The 19011-nt window shown below is 40.5% G+C and overlaps 2 protein-coding genes across 3 annotated transcripts in view; one reads left to right on the plus strand and one right to left on the minus strand.

The window, feature by feature from the left end:
• On the minus strand, positions 1 to 4419 carry SERP1 (stress associated endoplasmic reticulum protein 1). Its single transcript, XM_061637023.1, has 3 exons — positions 3866 to 4419; positions 3300 to 3375; positions 1 to 1364 (listed from the first exon to the last, which is right to left on the minus strand). The coding sequence occupies exons 1-3, from the start codon at positions 3947 to 3949 to the stop codon at positions 1324 to 1326; spliced, it is 201 nt and encodes a 66-aa protein (XP_061493007.1). The 5' UTR covers positions 3950 to 4419; the 3' UTR covers positions 1 to 1323.
• The window catches only part of EIF2A (eukaryotic translation initiation factor 2A), a 24142-nt gene continuing 9028 nt past the window's right edge, over positions 3898 to 19011 (plus strand). Inside the window, exons 1-10 of one of the 2 annotated variants that reach the window (XM_061637022.1) lie at positions 3898 to 4567; positions 7883 to 7952; positions 9911 to 9985; positions 11070 to 11188; positions 12631 to 12730; positions 13337 to 13419; positions 14983 to 15056; positions 15197 to 15341; positions 16487 to 16603; positions 17882 to 18453. In XM_061637022.1, the coding sequence (XP_061493006.1) occupies positions 4540 to 4567; positions 7883 to 7952; positions 9911 to 9985; positions 11070 to 11188; positions 12631 to 12730; positions 13337 to 13419; positions 14983 to 15056; positions 15197 to 15341; positions 16487 to 16603; positions 17882 to 18453 (1383 nt within the window). In that variant the 5' untranslated portion in view covers positions 3898 to 4539. The other variant, XM_061637021.1, reaches the window with a different exon arrangement.

The following is a 19011-nucleotide window of genomic DNA, read 5'->3' on the forward strand; positions in this document are numbered from 1 at the left end:
TCACATTTTAAAGTAATTTATTGGAAATAACTCTTGGATTACAAACAAGCATTTCCCATTTACAGAATGTGCTGACAGCTAATGGTAAGAAATGTAGCCTTCTAGTCACTTGTCTATCAGCAATGCAACCCTGCACAATTATGGAGTAATTTACCTAGTTAACTTTTCACTCACATAGCCCTTTAAGTAGTTTATTTGTGGTCCAATTACTTGTTTGTGAAGGCACTCTATGGGAGAGTGCCCAAAGTCATCTTTACCTTGCTATGTTCTGCAACAAGGAGATGTTAGTAGTGGCAAGGATATTTCAATTGTGTTTCTACTACCCTGTGAAAATATAACCACTTACTCTTAACATCATTCTGATAACTTCCATGAAATTAAAATGCTGTAGAATTTAAAGAAAATGCTTTGAGTCACAGTAAAATAGAAGTTTGTAATCAGCAGCATGTGTTTAACCTGTTAAGTTGTTCAGCTGAACTGGGGTACTATTCAGGCTGCATGCATGTTAGTAATCTCTGGATGGGCTACTGTGAACATTAGAGTATCATGGAACAAGTTACCAGCTGATGTTTTGCACTAGAGATTGAATTGCTCCCAAAAGGATTAACCACCCCAACAAAAGGAATGATGGCATGAGAAACATTGACATTCGAATACAGCATAACAACTGAACATTTTGTGAAGTTTCTGGTGCTTTTTAAGACTGAAGAGGTTTGTTCGTTTATATCTATGGTCAATTAAGCTATTAGTTTTAACTACATTGTATTAAAACAATCTTCCAAGAAGCATAGGATAAAGTCTTCTGTCAGAACCATTTGCGAGTTATTAAATTGCCACATGCTACAGTCTAACTAAGCTACGCATACATAAGATGTTCTTTTTTGCATGAGTGTGCATTAAACTATTCATACAATCACTATTTCATAAGCTTTTCTCCATTTTAAATAAAACCACTTCCATTTATACAGAAGATTAACAAAGATCAGTGTTTACATATAATGCAGTCACTAGATATCTACACGGCTTACACTTTAATATATCAAACAAAGCATGAGCTTGATTCACAGAATAAGTAGGTCCACGACTGTAAGGTAACAGTAACTCTTTATTGCTTTATACATGTGGTGCTTTTTCAAGGCACTGTGGCATGGACTAAAAAACTTGGAATGACTTGTGAAGGAACCTGGAATGACATATGGTCAACATGGAAAGTTCTTCAGAAGCAAGACGACAGCTAATTTAAATTCCAAGTATCAAACATCAGGAATGAAAGTTCATAGTTCACAGGAGAAATGTAACTATCTTGTTTAAGGGTCAGCTCCTTCACATGCCCATCCTGATACTCTGAATAATCTGGAAGATAGCTGCAAAGGAAACAGGTTTAGATGTTGCTAATTGATGAGGTAACGCTAGAATGCAGAAAAGACAAGCTGTTTTGGAGTTATGCATATTGACAAAAAGGCATTGCTAGTTCAACAGATTTCAGAAAAGCTTCTAAATGAGTTCAGTTTGATTTTACAAAGCTGCATGAAAGAGAATATTTTGCTATTCCTTACTTCATATGAAAATCTTCAACCAAAGAAACTGACATTAGGAAGCCCAAGCATAAAACTGTACCATATGGCACTAAAAGCCTGTTTTCTTAGCTGAAAACAATCCATTTTAATTTGCAGTTCTGATTTCAGCAATGCTACTTTCAATTCAGTCCTATACATATTTATTCAGAAGTAGGCTGCTCCACGTTCAGTGGGTCATATTCTCAGGTAAGTGAGAATAGGACTTTTGTTTTAAAAAGAAAAATTGCCAAGGTAAATCTTCCTTTGTTCAGCACAGTGTATAAGTTTGCTATTCATAGTTCACTAATAATCTATTAATTTAGACCATTGCTTTCTACCTCATCAGTTAAGGAGCTACCATGGGAGACTGTAAGCCTGTTTAAAATCAGCTATGAACCCACAATAAGATACCAATCTCTTTCTTTATATCATTTTGTGAGATAGAAAAAATGTATTTATTCACTTTCAATGTGTGAGTAAAACCACACATTTAATAAAACCCAATACATTCTCCTTATATTATTTGCAACAATCAACATAATTTGTATAAAAAGTTGAAGCGAATAAGCTTATTGATTTAGATAAACTATCACAAGATACTGTTAATGACAGTGTTCAGGAAGCCTATTCTAAGTAACTTTTCTTTTTGTAAAACTGTCCTGAGCCACCTGGTCACAGCAAAACTACCATATACATGTAATTTGACTATTTAAATAAGTGAGCCTCAAATAGCAAATTCCAAAAGGGCAGCCATATTAGTTTGTACAAACTTAAGCAAAGGTATAGCAGTGAATCCCACTGATCTTGGTGGGCTACTTCTATATAAACGAGCTCAGGGAAGCATTGTGAAACGAAAATTCTAAGGATGCCTCTGTAGAAATCTTTCTGTTGCAGATCCTTATTGCTACAGACTTAACAAAGATCAGTGTAGGTGTGGGATTATTAAGGAAAACTGGACGAAGGTCATTGGCTCAAGCAACTTGTGAGGCAACATGTACATGTGGAAGGAATCCAATATGCATTGTCTAGTAGTGTTAAACAGTGTTTAATAAACAATAATTGTAATGAAGCAGTAGCTACAATTTGAAGTTAAAAGCTAAGCTGGAATTCCTGGTAACACAATGAAGTCCAATGGTAGAGTTCACCATATGGCACTTATCCACACAGCAGCAGCATGACCAACACCACCAGGATCTACCTTGCCCAGCAAATTCCCTACACCTTTCCTGAAATTTCACCCACTTCATCTCAACACTTGTCAGACTGTATTATCATTTTTATGTGAAAATTTCTCATTCCAACCCAGTCTTGATACTATGTTTCCTGGAATGAACAGAGTAGGTCTTACAAGCAACAAAAGCTTAATGTTCATTTTTCATTGCTAAAAAAATTATTATTATATGTTCTAAATGGGATCACTTTCTACCCGATCATGTGATTGAATATATAAATAATTGAAAGACCAGAATTACTGGACACTACAGAACTTTCTGAAAACGAGCATGCTACATCTGAGAAGTAAACAACGGGGATACAAGCATAGCTAACCTTAACCAAACCTTGTTTAACTAAAACTGATTTTTTTCAGAATGTTATTCCCCACCTCCCACAAACAACTGTCTACAGACTGTATCCAATTCACCTCTCAGCTCCCTGTAAATTTACCCCAAACCGTCAATTTCTTGGAGGAGGGAGCGGAAGGGGGACGTGGCCTCGCCCAGTTTCAACCTGTTAGCAACTTACCCGATCCGCACACCACGAAGATGAACAACGCCAACAGCCAGGGCCCCACCGACGCCTTCTCCTCGGGGGCGTTTCTCTGTGGGAAGAGCCAGCGCGTCAGGACGGCTCAAGCGAAGATGATGTGTTCTTTGGGGGGAGGGTGGGTGTTCAGTACCTGCCAACGGAGTCTCCCAGGAGTCGTTTGGGCGACGACCCCTCCACCGCACACACAAAGGCTCCCATCCCACACACATTTTCGCGGGACTAAGCCCCACCCAAACAGGTAAAACTTAATTCAGAGCAGACAGAGGAAGACTGGGGGTGTGGGGCGGCTATCACAAGGGTCGTGGGGGATGGGGAGGGAGATACAAACGGCAGGGCTCCAGAGGGCATCCTCCCTGCAAGAGATGGGGAGAAGGACCCAACTCAGGAGCTGCCGGGGGGGGCAGGCAGTGGTCAAGTGGAATAGGGGGGCTCTCCCGAGGTAGAGACTTCTGCGGCCTCCGCTAAGAGAAGCCAAGGAACCACCAGGCAGTCGCCCGGACGAGGTCCCAACAGCAGATGGGGTGACGAAAAGGGGACCCTACCGAGGTCTTGGCCACGTTCCCGCGCTGTGTGATATTCTTGCTGTGCTTCTCGTTAGCCATACGGATCCGCTGTTTCGCCACCATCTTTGCCGCCGTCGCCGCCTCACGAGCACCAAGCTGCTGCTGCCGCCGCCTGACAGACGCGCCGCCACTGACTGACACCGCAGTTGACCTGTGGCCCCGCCGCGCTGGTGTATGAGGAGAAGAGGGCGAGAGGGAACTGGCTGACGCACCGTTCCGGCTCCCTGCAGCCCAGCCGCCGCGTAAGCAGCAACTGCTCTCACGCAGGCCCCGCCCTCCGGAAGCGCGGTACCCAGCAGTGGGGAGGCGGGGCCACCAACCCGGAAACAACCGCCTCTCCTCAGGGTTTGGCTCCTTACGATAGTTTATAACATTAAAGGCGCGGACCCGGCGACAGCATTTCTCGCTTTTCGCTTCTCTGCCGTCGTTGTCCAATAGGACTTCGTCTCGGGGGAGGGGCTCTCGCCGAGGGCTTCTTGCAGCCACGTGATCTGGGAAACTCCCTGGCCCTCCCCTCGGGTTCGTACACGTCACCCCGGAAAGAGGTGTCTGCTCTTGAGCTGGCGGTGGAAGGCGGAGGTGACGTGTAAGGTTCTTGAACGTGACCTCCCTTCCTCGCGACCCGGAAGGAGAAGCATTGGGCCCGGCTCAAAATGGCGCCTCCCACGATACTCCTGGCAGGTGGGTTGAGGGCGAATCAATAAGTGGGTTTTTTTTTTTACTTCCCAATGTGGCACAGTGCTTTACGGTGGTTGTGCTGCGCGGGTTCTCCTTGACAGCGCCATTGCCTTTGGGCACTGTCCATTGAGCCATGTGTCGTTTCTCGCTCCGTTTCGAGTGGTGGGTTACAAGCCTCATGCCGGTCACGTTCAAGATCTGTGGTATGCGCAGGGCGATCCTAAGGGTCTCTCGGGAAGGACTGTTTCTCAGTGGCAGAGCGCATGCTTTGTATGTAGAAGGGCACAGGTTTAGTCCTTGACATCCAAGTAGGGCTGGGAAAGGTTCATCTCTTGAAACTTGAGACTGTTACTCGCTATAGTCGGTCAGTGTACACTCCAGACAAGACTTTGGGATACAAGTCCAGGGTCCCATTACGTAGAAAGAGCAGATGAGCCCCCAAATACAACAGTGCTAGCTCACTACCTTTTGTATCAAGTGAAGTAATACCCATTGCCAACTAAAGCGGGAGGGGTCCCGTTAAAATCGTTAAGTCCAGAAAATAGTATCCAACTGCATCACTGTAGACAGCACTGAGTTAGATGGGCTAATTGTATGGTTTTGTATAAAGTAGATTTCTGTTAACTTACTCAGAAGATCTAAAGAGCTTATTAGGACAGTCCCAAGTAGGCTTCACTCTTATACAAGTTTTACTCAGAAGTAAAATCCAATGTGCTCAGTGAGTCTTGTTTTCAGTCAGCTTTCCTAGGATCATACTTTAGGCATTCTGTCTGGAACTAAGGTTTCACTGAATTTCATAGGGCTTACTTACTACCAAGTAAAACTGCAGTCCTATTCACAGAGATTTTGGAGCAAATCCTAATCAATTTTACTTTTGAGTAAATATGCATAAGATTAGGATTTGTAGCCACAAAATATTCAATTACACATGTTTGTGTGTGTACACACTAAATACATGAGTATACTCTTGAAACATATCTATGAGTATCGGTTTCAGACAATGCATTGATTTTCCTAAGTCAGAAGGGCTGTAGCTTATTTGTAGAGCAACTGTATAGCATGCAGAAGGTTCCAGATTCAGTCTCTGGCATCTGCAGGTAGGGCTAGCAGAGACTCCTGCCTGGAACCTGAAGACTACTGCCAGTCAATATAGACAATATTGCCTTGGATGGACTAGTGGTCTGACTTGGTATAAGGTAACTTCTTACGTTTCTACGTAGAAAAGGGTACAACAACATTGTGATTGCACTCTTGGACTTCGGTTGGTGGTGTAAACGTTCTATTTAGTAGATAACTTGTTTAAAAGTCATATATGTGACCCAATCTATAAATCATTATATTGGACTGAAGAACAGCCTAGAGCACCTGAAAGCAAAAGAGCACAGAGTTCCTATAATTTTTATAACTTTGAAGATTTGTGAAGATAATGCTTGTCATGCAATAGTGTTGCAAGAGGTGAGAAACTTGGCATCTTCTTAAATTCCCATATTAAAGGTGGAAGCAGGGCTGTGGAGTCTGTATGTCAAACCTCTGACTCCTCTATTTTTCTACTGTCCGACTCCAACTCTGACTCCTTCATAAATGGCAAATGTATATTAATGTATTATTAATACTAAAATATTAATTTTATTTTGAAGTCGTAGTCAGTACATTTCTACCGACTCCGACTCCATCCAAAATTGCTTCCGACTCCACCCAAAATTGCTTCCGACTCCATGATTCCGACTCCACAGCCCTGGGTGCAAGAGCCCCATCCTTAATGCTACAGTTCCCAGGTTACAACTGAGATATGTTTTAAGTTACAAGGCTGAAGAGGATAGCATCACTTCTCTGACTTTTCTTGCCCAAGCTGTGTTTTGGGTTCTCTACCCACCATTCTTTCCTGTGTTTTAGCAAGTCACTCATTATTTTTAAAGGAAAACATAGGTGATCTTGGGATAGGGTAGTATTCCCCTTGATAAAACACGCATGCAGTCTGGGAATACTCCTGGACCCAGCTTTGATTCTGGTTGCTTGGGTAGTACCTGTGGCCAGGGGGATGCTTTTCATTAGCTTAGGCTGGTGTGGCAGCTGCACTGAATTCTAGGAAGGTCAGATCTGCCATAGTTATCTGCATATTGAATTATTGCAATACATTCAATAGGCTGGTTTGCATATAACACTGTACTGTGGTTTATTAAACCATGGTTTAGCATTGTTTGTGAACCCTGCCAGCAGCTTAACTATGGCTTGTTTGCTGCCAACAAACTATCATTTGAAGCCATGGTTTGTTGTTGGCTTGCAAACTTTGATTTGTTTTAACGATGGTTTGGCATTGTGTGAATGCCAAGGTTTGTTTGTTTGATGACTCTCCCCAGGTGCTCACCAAATACGAAGAGCAAATGCCAAATGAGGCAAGAGCATCTGGAAAGCAAAACAAACTTTGGAGAAACAAACTAAGGTTTGTTTGATCACATGTGGGACAACTTGTGGTTAACCTGTGGTTTGTTAAACAAAACATGGCTCAGCATTGTTACAGCCAAGCCTATGTGAGATTGCCTCTGAAAAATCTCTGGAAACACCAGCTCGTTCAGGATGCAGCAGTAAGGTTATTGGTAGGTGCCCAACCCAGTTAACATGTAACTGCCATGTTACACTACTATGCTGGATTCTTGTTAGCCTGTGAACACAATTCAAGAAAGCATGCATAGATTTTCAGTCTTAATCACTGGCCTTTTCCGCTTGGTTCCTTGACCACATTAAAAGTAGGGAAGTAGCACAAGTATAAAACTGGGGTCCCTACACCTTGATTCAGTTCAAGCAGCTATTATAGCTCTCAGGATAAGCTTAGCCATTCCTCTGCAAAGATACAAGTATACAGGCCTCAGACTGGCTGCATTTGGGCAATTTTATCTCTGCTTAGAAGCTTAGGTATGAATGAACTTTTTTTTCTATCCCTTTTCTTCTTCAGCAGTAGGAGCAATCAAACCTGGGATCCTTTAACTATAGTTCCCATTTGTCCAAGATGAGAAACCATGGATATCAACTTCAGAAAAAGCCAGAATATTGAACCACAGTTTGAAGTTAACTTTAAGATCTTGGCTTGTTCCAAAGCTGGTATGCCATAATCTCAGTTCAGATAAAGTGGGAAACTGTGGTTAATTGGAGGCTTCCTGTTTTGAATGCTTGAGGAGCAAAGGGACTGTGTACACAGGCAAAAGGCTTGTTCATGTCTAAGCTTATTAAAGTGAGGTATAATTCATATTGTCCTTTATTTGTTACATAAATATGTGCTAAATTCCATTAGTGTGAAATGAATGAATGCTTTTTTTCAATTAGTGCGAGGATCTGAAGGACTCTATATGGTGAATGGGCCTCCTCATTTCACAGAGAATACAATATTTCAAAGGTACTTCACGTTTAAGTTTTGTTAAATATTTTAGAATTGTAATTTTGTATATTTATTTAAGAGCGTTTTAAAACCACTTTATATTTAAAAATACTGTAAGCAATATGCAAAAATACAATATAAAAAAATAAAGCCGTTCCACAAATACAAAGACACAGCATAGTAACCAGTATAACAGGAGAAAAACAGATAAACAGAAATTCAGTAATAACAGGGTCCCATTTCTTGGGTCAGGAAAAGCAAAAAGATAGGTCTTTACAAGATGTCTGAGGCAATTGACGAATGGTGCTTCAGATAAATAGTCCAAAGTATAACTGATTAAATTCAGATGATAATCAGCATCAGTGAGAACAGAACTTACACTCAGCAAATGTGGATGTATGTACCTGCCTGCTTAATTCCAGAGTTTTCTAGTAATCGGAGAATCTTCGAATATGTACATACTAAATTGCAGCTTTCTAGCTAGTGTGGATAAGCCCAAGACACCCTGAAAAAGGGACATTTTTACATGCTTGAATCATCCTTGAATTGGAACAGGGAACCTGCAGATTTAGGTTGGGGAGGGTATCTGCACTGTATGTAGACAGCTTCCTGACGCACATCTGAATGCACATGGTCTCGATGCATAGCATTGCTTTCAGTAGAATACGCACTTGGATCTAAAGCAATACTATGCATATTTGCAGTCAGATGCACATTTGGATACACAGCATCCATTCTTGGATGTGCATCAAAATGTGCTTTTCAAATGATCTGTCACATTTCATCATTAAAAGTAATGCATTTTGACCAAGCCATGCACGTGCCCTGGGTTCCTTTGGGAAGAATGGCAGGATAGAAATTTAATTAATAAATAGACCCAATTGCCAATTGTCCAATTGCATCCAGTGGGGGGAGGGATAAAATAAAAGATACTTCAGCCTCACTGATTCGGAAAGGTGTGAAAATTGTTAGAGTACTCTTTGATCGGTCAGAACCCTGAAATGTGGTACATATGCAGTTCAAGGCATCAGGATTGGTAGAAAAATCTGTGCATTTCTCATTCAAAACTAGAGACCAAATTGTACCTCCAAATGATTAATCTACTGAAAGCTGAAATTTGTTAGATCAAGATCAAATGACCCTAATTCCTTGGGAAAAAATCTGATGAGATAGGTGTCAGCGTCTCCCTAGAATCAGGAATGGGACAAGGAATGTACCATTAAATTGTTAAGAAAGGTGAGTCTTTTGGTTATTAGACCAATAGTCTAAGAGTGCGATCCTACAGGTATTTATGCTGGGCTGAGGGGAGTTAGGATATGGCGGATCTCTGGCTACTCCGGCATAAGTCCCTCATCCGGTTCAGCTGCGGCTCACCTGGCAAAACCCCGCCCCTCCTGGTTCAGTTGAGATTGGAGTAAATTAAGCTGATGTAAGCGGCATTCCAGGGGTAGAACCGAGGGGAGGTGGACTTGCCCTGTATTATACATCTGTTCAGTTTAGTTGTGTGACTTCCAGTCCTGGTGTAAGTTACGCCGGGAAAAAGAGTGGTCTAAGTAAAAACACACAATTACACTATGTTTTGCTGCTTTTATTTTTTTTTCCACTGGGCTCTGCTGTGTGAGCTAGCATTCTCTCCTCCCTGAATGGAGTTAGGATCTGGTGTACTTAAAGATGGCATAACTTCAGCCAGTTTAAATTATGCTGGCTTCCTCAATATAGGATTGCTCTTCCTGACATACTGAATACTAGAAAAAAGTTTGGATTTAGTCTCCGTTTGGGGCTTTTTGTTTAGTCTGGCCAATCAAAAGTTTCTTGTTACAGATGTGATTTCAGTAACATTTAACATTACTGTAAATACAAAAAAGGTTTTTGTTGTACATTTCCTAGGCTAATTTAGCAACTCATTCTATTTTATTAATATTCTTGTTTTGTATAATATACTTCAATTGTAATAGAAATGTATTTGCTTTTTCCAGGGAGTCTGGGAAAAACAGCAAAGTTTTTGCTTTCAGCAAGGATGGTTCCCTTTTTGCTTGGTGCAATGGAGAACAGTCAGTAAAACTTCTTACTTTTTTAACATTTGTTAAGAAGATTTGGTTCATATGTTAAATCACGTACACAAAATTGCTTAAGGAAATAGTCTACATAAATATATAGACATGCTCATTCAGAAATAACTTCAGTCTGTTTTCAGTGGAACTTCCTCCCAGGAAGAATTGTTAAGGTTGCAGCTGTACCAACACTTATGTGCAATTCTACCCAGCTTATGTATTTCTTTCCAGAGGATATGATTAGATTGGTAGCACAGGCACTCTAAAATGCTCCAAACATGGACCCAATCTGACATACTTAGCTTCATTGAAATAAATGGACCTAAGCATGTGTAGGATTCTAGTTTTTGAGGTTGCATGTATTTCTTCCCCTTGATTTCTGTTTTTAGTTAATGAATTACCAAAGATGTTACTTCAGTTGCATTTTGTTGTTCTTGGGGTGTTGTTTGATACACATGTGTCACCTTCAGCTATTTAGATCTCAATTAACATATAATAGATGGGGCTGTTTTAATCTGATACCTGCTCCCAGTTTTATTGTTGCCATTTATAGAGGTTTGGAATAAAGTAAGTTGGAGTGTAAGATGTGAATAGGCCACACAAAGAAAATGTATCTGGTCACAGTCATTTGAAATGTGACTCTTGCATGACTGCAGTCTCAAGGAGTAAAGTGTATGAAGGTTTGAAGCTAAGTGGTTACTGAAGATTCTTAAGCAATGGGCAACCTACTACTCTCAGCCTAATTTCATGTAGCTGACTAGGAGAGGGCAAAATGGGGAGGAATGGAGGTGGCAGAGAGAAAGGGGTGCTGCACCCACTTTTGACTCTGGCTCTGCCTATTCCTGGCATGATGGGTCACCCCCAAAGGAATGTGACTATGATAGGGAAAAGATTCCCCACCCCTGCTCTAAGGGATTCAGTTTCTGAACTATAGTGAAATATTGAATGTTATGGTAAATGGAAAAATAGTTCTATTTTCTGTTAGCAGTTCAAAATTAAGTAAATTTGGAACTGAACAGCTAAAGCTGGCTATTAATTAACCACTCTAATCAAGCTTTGTTGAAGTTACCTCTTTTGGTTCCAGAGTAAACATTGTGAATGTCACCAGCCACAATGCACTGCAATCTTTTGATCTGCCAAAGACAGTTTGCCTTGAATTCTCTCCAAAGAGCAGTGTCCTGGTAACATGGCAGCCCTACACAAGTGAGTATTTCAAATGTCTGATCCAGCACCCCATGCTTGACAGTAAACATGCTTGGTTTGGCCATTAGATCGTTCAAGAATCTAACCTTTTGTGTACCAGGAACTGTAAAAATACAGGAGAGAGAAAAAAGTTTATTTCTGAAGTATCAAAGTAACAATTTGTGTGTGTGTGTTACTGTTTCCTTTCCCTTTTCTTTTCTCCCGTTGCTGTGTGCCTCAGTGTGGAATTAAGATTGCAGCTCCTTGAGGGAGGGGCTTTTCCATATGATTTTTTTCCTTATTCTCTATAAAACACAATTTACATTGTTGGTGTTATCCAATCTGGTGCCCTCCAGACATTTTGGACTGCAACTCCTACTAGCTCCAGCCAGCCTGGCTAATTTATTTATTTATTTAACTTGTATACCGCCCCATAGCTGAAGCTCTCTGGGCGGTTTACAGTAACTAAAAACAAATACAATTTAAAATACATCTTTTAAAAAACAATTTAAAACACAATTTAAAACAATATAAAACACATGTTAAAATGCCTGGGAGAAGAGGAAAGTTTCTGCATGGTGATGGGAGTTATAGTTCAAAACATCTGGTTGGGGAAGGCTATATTACGTAAAGAAGAGAGAATCACACTGTAAGAAAGGGCCAAAAAGTCATCAGGTCTAGTTCTCACAATCCGAGCCCATCCATACATTAGGCCCCCTGCCACTAAAATCAGCCCCTACTCAGTCAAATGTCATGCCATTTTCTTTCCCTAAAAGCAGTTTGGTGGGTAGTGGGGATTTATTATTTTTTCTGTCTTTGCTGTTTCTCTCGCTTAAATTGTTCCCCTAAAACTGCTATTAGCTATTGGGGGAATGTGTTGGGGGGAGGGGAGAGAGAAAAAGAAACAGCACAGAGGAAAGGCTTAACATATTTCCAGCACCACAGCTCTGATCCCATTTCCCCTGTGGCTGCTTTTGGGTAAATGAAATGATATTGGCAGATCTGGAATTGAATCTCCCACCTCTAGCTTGGCCTACATGTGGAGAGTAAGTGCATCACTGTTTGGAACAAATAGTTCCAGATGAAGTTGAGAAAAGAATGGAGTGACATCTGCCACAAATACATATATACCTCAGGGTTTTGACATCAAAGGGTAAACATAGCTGATAGCACTAGTGAAGTGTGTATTACATCTCTAAAGTGTGGCAGGGATTGAGAATTTTGATTTAGGAAAAATCTGTTGTATCTAGGATTGTTTTAAAGAGGAAAATAATTGTTCTTATTTGTAGATATGGGATCAGTGAAAGCTAATGCTCAAAGAAACAGCCTGTTTTGTTGTCCTTGTATGTTAGCTTCTTGAGCATTCACTATAAGGCACTCATAAATTATGTAGTGTAAAGTAGGGAAGCAGACCTAGGGATTATTTTGAAGGCTGACAGTGCAATATATGTTGTTTATTGTAGCTGGTAAAGATGGTGCAGCAGGGGTGCCCAACCTTCAAGTTTTTGATGTGAAAACTGGAAAATGTTTAAAGTCATTCATCCAGAAAAAGATGCAGAACTGGTAAGTAGCATTCAAGAGAATTTATTATTTACGAAATAGGATTTGAAATACCTAGCTTTTGTATTTGCAGTTAAAGTATCTGATTCTGTTGTACAGTTTGTAACATGGAAATATCATTTTCATTGTCTGTAAATTGTACACTGTGAGCAATATCCAACATCACACAAGTGGATTTCCATTCATGCAATGGAACATCCCCTTTGTCTCCTACACCTGCAGCCTCCCATACTGCCCACATCTGCTCCAGAGGGTTGCCAAACTTTCCAGATCATATTTTTGGGGCCTGCAAGGGACTGCACAGTGAAGAGAGGAGGGGGAAGTTCCATTCCCCAAGGGAAATGTGTTCCTCTAATGGGCTGATGCTGTTGTATGTCAACCTGTGTTATCAGACCAGGATAATAGCAGTTGGGTAGTTGGAAAATACCACCAATAACTATTTCAGTTACGTGTTTTAACAAAAAATCGATAATCTTAATAATTCTGAAGTATTTTCAAACCACATATGTAAAATTTACAGTTTGGCAATGTTTCTCTTCAGGCCAAGCTAAAGGCTGCTGTTTTTCTCAGGTTTCATATTATCATTTCCTCCCCCTTTCTAATCATTAGGTGTCCTTGCTGGTCAGATGATGAAAGTGTATGTGCCAGGAGTGTTAACAATGAGCTGCACTTCTTTGAAAACAACAACTTCAGTATGCAAGCCCTTTCTCGTTCTCTAGATAAGCTTTCCCTTTTAGTTTTCTTTTCATTATTTCTCTTGTGTTTTGAGCTGCAAAGTTTATCACAGTTCTCCACTTCTGATGCATTGAGGCATTTCTTTAACACTTTGATACAGTTTTGAAACTGCCTTCCATAATACAAAATTCATATTAGCTTACACATAATGCATACTCGGGAAGCGTAGGTAAAATTGGAAAGTGTTTCTTACAGAGGGCAACAATGTCAGGTAGGTAGGTGAATTAATTATTCCAGTGGTTCAGCCACAGATATATGGAAGATAATGATAGACAAATGCAAATAAAGTAACTTAAGAGAGCAATCTTATTCATATTTTCTCAGAAGTCCCACTGTGTTCAATTGAACTTTCTCCAAGGCAAGTATTAATAGGGTTGCACCCTGAGTGTGATGATAGAGGCAGATATGAGAGACTGTTGCTTAATATCATATATGATACGTAAGGAGCAACATAGAATCATAGAATAGTAAAGTTGGAAGGAGCCTATAAGGCCATTGAGCCCAATCCCCTGCTCAACCCAGGAATTCAGATTAAAGCATGCCCAACAGGTGGATGTCCAGCTATCTCTTGAATGCCTGCAGTGTTTGAGAACCCACCACAAACATCACACATGTTTCCTGTTGGCAGACTAAGCAGAGGAGTCATGGTGATCCCCAGCCAAACCTGGGCTCCAGGGGGACTGCCTAGCCCAAGTGGCTGTGCACCCTCCACTGAAACTGTCACTGCACCTGAGTGGAAACTTTGCAGATGGTCTCACTGGAGGGGATTGCATTAGCAGTAGTGAATAATGCCCATGTTGCTTCTAGTGTTTAGTTTGAGAATCAAGGAAAGAAGCTGCTTGCCTTTTGGGAAAATGTAATAGTGTTTAGAGGCAGAATCCCTTACACCATAGATACGTAAAAGAGGCTGTTGACTCAAAAGAGAGTGGAGCTTTTGAATCAACAGAGCCTGACGAGAAGCCATTGGCTAATTCAAGAACTGGGTGGGAAACCTTTCAGGATGGGAAATCTGGCTAATTCAAGAACATCCTCCCTCATAGGCAATATTTTGAAGGATACACACCAGTGGTGGGTGCAGCCAGAGGGAAAAAGGGTGTGTGTCAACGGATATGACTTTAGTATAGTAGGCTATATTACAGCTGTGCACCACTCTATTCTCCATACAAGCAAGCTGCAGATATTATCACAGTTAACGGGCATGTAACAGCCATGCAAAAGCACTCAAGGAAGATGCAGAGCAGGGCTGATGAGGGGTGCGGCCAAAGGAGATTTCTGAGGGTCAGATAGAGAGACCTGGAGGGTCATATGCATCTCCTGGCCCTGAGGTTCTCTGCCACAACTCAAGAACATAGCTAAAATGAGGGGGTGGTTTGCACTTAAGTTGAGGAGTTGTTTTCAGCAGTGCCTGAATTTATGTATAAGCTTATACTTTTTGAAGCCATCCCTAAAACATAGCCAATAGCAAAACCTAACAGTGCACAATTAGCTTTATTAACCTGAGTACAATTGTGATTTTGCAGGTACAATTGCAAATAAACTTCATTTGCAAAAAGTCACCGATTTTGTGTTATCACCAGGAGATCAACCAACTAAGGTGCCTCCTTTTGATTTTTATTTCTTCCACAATTTTGATTTCATAGGAATCTTTAAAAAGTTTAGAAATTATTCCATTTACATCTTTTGGGTTGTGCTTGAGAACTATATTAACAAGTTACTGAAATGTTACTGACACAGGTTGCTGTCTATGTTCCTGGAAGCAAAGGAGCTCCATCTTTTGTAAGGCTGTACCAGTACCCAAGCTTTGGAGGTCCACAATCTGCATTAGCCAATAAGAGTTTCTTTAAAGCTGATAAGGTGACAATGCTGTGGAATATTAAAGGTATAACGAATTCCAGTTTTTTTATTTATCTGTCAAGGAGTGTAGTGATTCTCTGTTTTTTCTGAGTATGTAGCCAGTGCATATACGTGTGTGTAATTCTAAATGCTGACAGAGAAATTTTACTACGGCATTTACACTACACTTTTAGCCATTTTCCAAACCATTCCCATTCTTTGCAACCCTAGCATACAGCAATCCTATGCACGCTTACTTGGGAGTAAGCTGTCTTAAATACAGTCAGACTTATTTTTGAGTAAACATTCATAGGACTGTACTGCCAGTGATCAGGAATTGCACATATGTTCTCTTCATTCTAGTGGAGCTTCCACTAGGTAGGTTTATGATGCATTATGCTTGTTCTCTTCTGTCTTTAAAAATGTATTGGTTTGATGTTTTGTAATGCACTCCCAAAATGTCACAGGGATGCTGTGATAAAGAGATGAATGTTACTGTAGATGTAATTCTTTGTTTGGTAGTGCAATCTTCCTTGAAAGCCTTGTCAAGAAAGTGCAACGTAATGGCACAATTTATAATTCTCCAACAATACCATATAATATGCAGAATTGGGTGCTAGGCTCCTGGTGCATGCAAAGGAACCTCTTGGTTTGTTGCTGTGAGTTAACTCCAGCCACTAGGGCTGCTGGTATTCCAGTGAGACATATGGTAGGAAGCAAGCACATGGGAGCATGAGGATATAGCCAGCACAGCGGCCACAAACAGTTCTTGGAATGTTCATCTAAAGTTGGTGCTGATACAACTCTTAACTGGCAAATCTGTGTACTGTGAGAACTGGGTTGTATTTAAAAACAAGTAAGACAGATTTTGTCTTGCTAAATGGTGATGTTTCAGCTGTGGTGCTACAGTCCTTTGCTGCAGCAGGTAAAGCAAAAAATAGTACCAGGCTGTAAAGTGTACACAATTTGTACAGCTTGGTCAGTGGGAAGAAGAGGGTTCAGTGTATAAGACTGTAAGAAGAGCCTTGCTGGATAGATATACTCCAGCAACCTGTTTCCCACAGTGACCATCCTATGAGTAACCTGCCACGTGTTGTACTTTTAAGTTCCTATAAAAAGAAATTAGTTGATACATATTATTGGGTAGTTTGCTTTTTAAAAACAAAAACTATTATTTTTATATCTGAACAGCCACTGCTGTGCTTGTAATAGCTAGTACAGAAGTTGATAAAACGGGAGCATCTTATTATGGAGAACAAACTCTGCATTACATTGCAACAAACGGGGAAAGTGCTGTTGTACAACTACGTAAGTTACTCTCCTGGTAATTACATTATGAACTGAAAATTCATCCTCTGTATATGCTAAAAATCCTGTGATATTCTATGAAAATACTTATTTTATATTCTTTGTAAACAGATTAGAGGTTTTATTTACAATCAAGTGGTATATACAATGTTAAATAAATAAAATTAAAATAAACTTTATAATCTGTCATTGTTGCTCTAATTACCAACCTGCATCAATTAAATTCCTGTGGAATATTAAGGGTATGGCTTTTGCTGACTGACATTTGTTCTACTAATTCAGAAAAAGTGATGTGTGTAAGAGTTGAGCTCAAAGTGTGCATCGTAGAAAGGAGATGGAGAGTAAAGAGCTCCTTCCCTGCGTCTTGAACTGGAAAGAGAAACTGGTTGAAATTAGGATTTCCAATCAATTTTAAAGCCCTCCCATTGTTAAATTGCTTTTAATCTGTTAATTTGATGAGATTTCAGTAAATGCATGTAGTGCAGAATTTAAATAAAACTTCCATCTTGAGCATGTGATAATTTGAGTGTGACAACTTAATAAGAAAAGAGTACTTGCTCATTATAAAGAAGTAAAGCAGTTTTAAGAGTGTGTCTGGACCAACTGCACTACTTTCAAGTGCTCCAAGTTCCAAAGTCTTTGCTACTAGTGAGGCTACCTTTTTTTTGTAGACTTGGTCATTGAAATGAATTAACTGAATAAAGAAAAGCGTGCAGCCATTGTGGAGCTACCTGTTAGGGCTAATACTGCTGAAAGGAACTCAGGCAATGTTCTGGCCACTGAATAGGCAGGTGTTTCTCTCATCAGATGGCTAGGCTGCTCGCTGGTTGCCACTCTTGAGCAGTGCCAAGAGAGATGTGACTAGCCTCTGTTGCAATGAAATAATTATAGTCTAATGAAGACCTACATAACTTATGCCCTACCAAGCCTGATGTAGCCAAGCAAACATATACTGTGGCCTTCAGGTGCTTGACAAATCTGCACACAAACGCACATCATAGGTGTGGGTTTGTAGTCTCAGAGAGGCAGCAAAAATGGGTTATTGAGCCACTGCTAAACAACTATAAATGCCTGCAAGACTGCTTTCAGCTTGGCACTCACCATTTCTGGCAGCCTGGTCTAATGTCTTGCAATTTTAAGGAGGCTAACTTCTTACCCATGCTTGTTAGCAAAAGTTAATGTTCCTTGTGATTGCTCTGCAAAATCGTAACTTATTTTTAAGTCTCTGGAACATGTAGATAATGGTTTGATAACACTAGCTGTTTTCTTTTCCTCTAGCAAAAAATGGTCCTATTTATGATGCAGCCTGGAGTCCTAATTCCACAGAGTTTTGTGTCGTATATGGTTTTATGCCTGCCAAAACTACAATCTTCAATCTAAAATGCGATCCTGTGTTTGACTTTGGGACTGGTCCACACAATGCTGCCTACTATAGCCCCCAAGGACATATCTTAGTACTAGCTGGATTTGGGAATCTCAGTGGGCAACTGGATGTGTGGGATGTTAAAAACTACAAACTCATTTCCAAACCACAGGCCACCGATTCTACATATTTTGCATGGTGCCCTGATGGGGAACATGTTGTAACAGCTACATGTTCCCCAAGGCTACGAGTTGGGAATGGGTACAAGATCTGGCATTACACGGGTTCTATCCTCTTCAGACATGAAGTCCCACAAAATGCAGAACTTTGGCAAGTTGCCTGGCAGCCCTTTTTGGATGGAGTATTTCCAGCAAAGGCAGTAACATACCATGCTGTTCCAAGCAAAGTGCCGAATGATGAGCCAAAGACTGCCCAAGCTTATAGGCCCCCAGCTCTGAGAAACAAACCTGTAACTGGTTCTAAACTTGTAAGTAATAGCTGCTTCCATTGTAGAATGTGTTGTTGCAAAACATCTTCTTGCTTCGGGGAAAGGGTAGAGGGGGCAGCATTAAATCCAGTCCTCTGTTCTTCAGCACTGTTGAAGGTGCTTTTGAAGGTGTAGCCCTACTACCAAGATTGGACTCCTTCTCCGCCCCCCCGGCCACCCAACTATTATCATTTATTTAAAAAAGCACTTAATATACATATAATATAGGGAATGTATACGTAGCATTGGTTTGCATAAGTTTTTTTTCTGCTGCTGGATCAGCATGCATGTTTTTGAAAAAGCAGAGGAGAACAGGAACATAGGCAATCTTAAATCTTTATTTCTTTTCAAACAGATGGAACTGTTGCACCCCATGTACTAGAAATACAATAACTTCTTTATTTTTAATACATGGACTTTCAGATATCTGAAAAATGTGGTACATTTAGTCATAACATTTTTAACATATAGTTCATATTTCCAGAAAAAAATATATTTCTGTGGAAATGACCCCTTTTCTTCAACAGCTGTCATCTGTTTTGGGCAAAGCAGGCTCTA

This window comes from Rhineura floridana, chromosome 7 (genome assembly GCF_030035675.1).
Source record: "Rhineura floridana isolate rRhiFlo1 chromosome 7, rRhiFlo1.hap2, whole genome shotgun sequence".
NCBI lineage: Eukaryota > Metazoa > Chordata > Lepidosauria > Squamata > Rhineuridae > Rhineura > Rhineura floridana.

Bases quoted from the DNA above. Each gene is read 5' to 3' on its own strand.
- SERP1 (XM_061637023.1), bottom strand. From the start codon at position 3,949: ATGGTGGCGAAACAGCGGATCCGTATGGCTAACGAGAAGCACAGCAAG. The intron at 3,376-3,865 runs GTAGGGTCCCCT...CTCTTCCCACAG, and splicing joins GGAACGTGGCCAAGACCTCG to AGAAACGCCCCCGAGGAGAA. The intron at 1,365-3,299 runs GTAAGTTGCTAA...TTTCCTTTGCAG, and splicing joins CTTCGTGGTGTGCGGATCGG to CTATCTTCCAGATTATTCAG.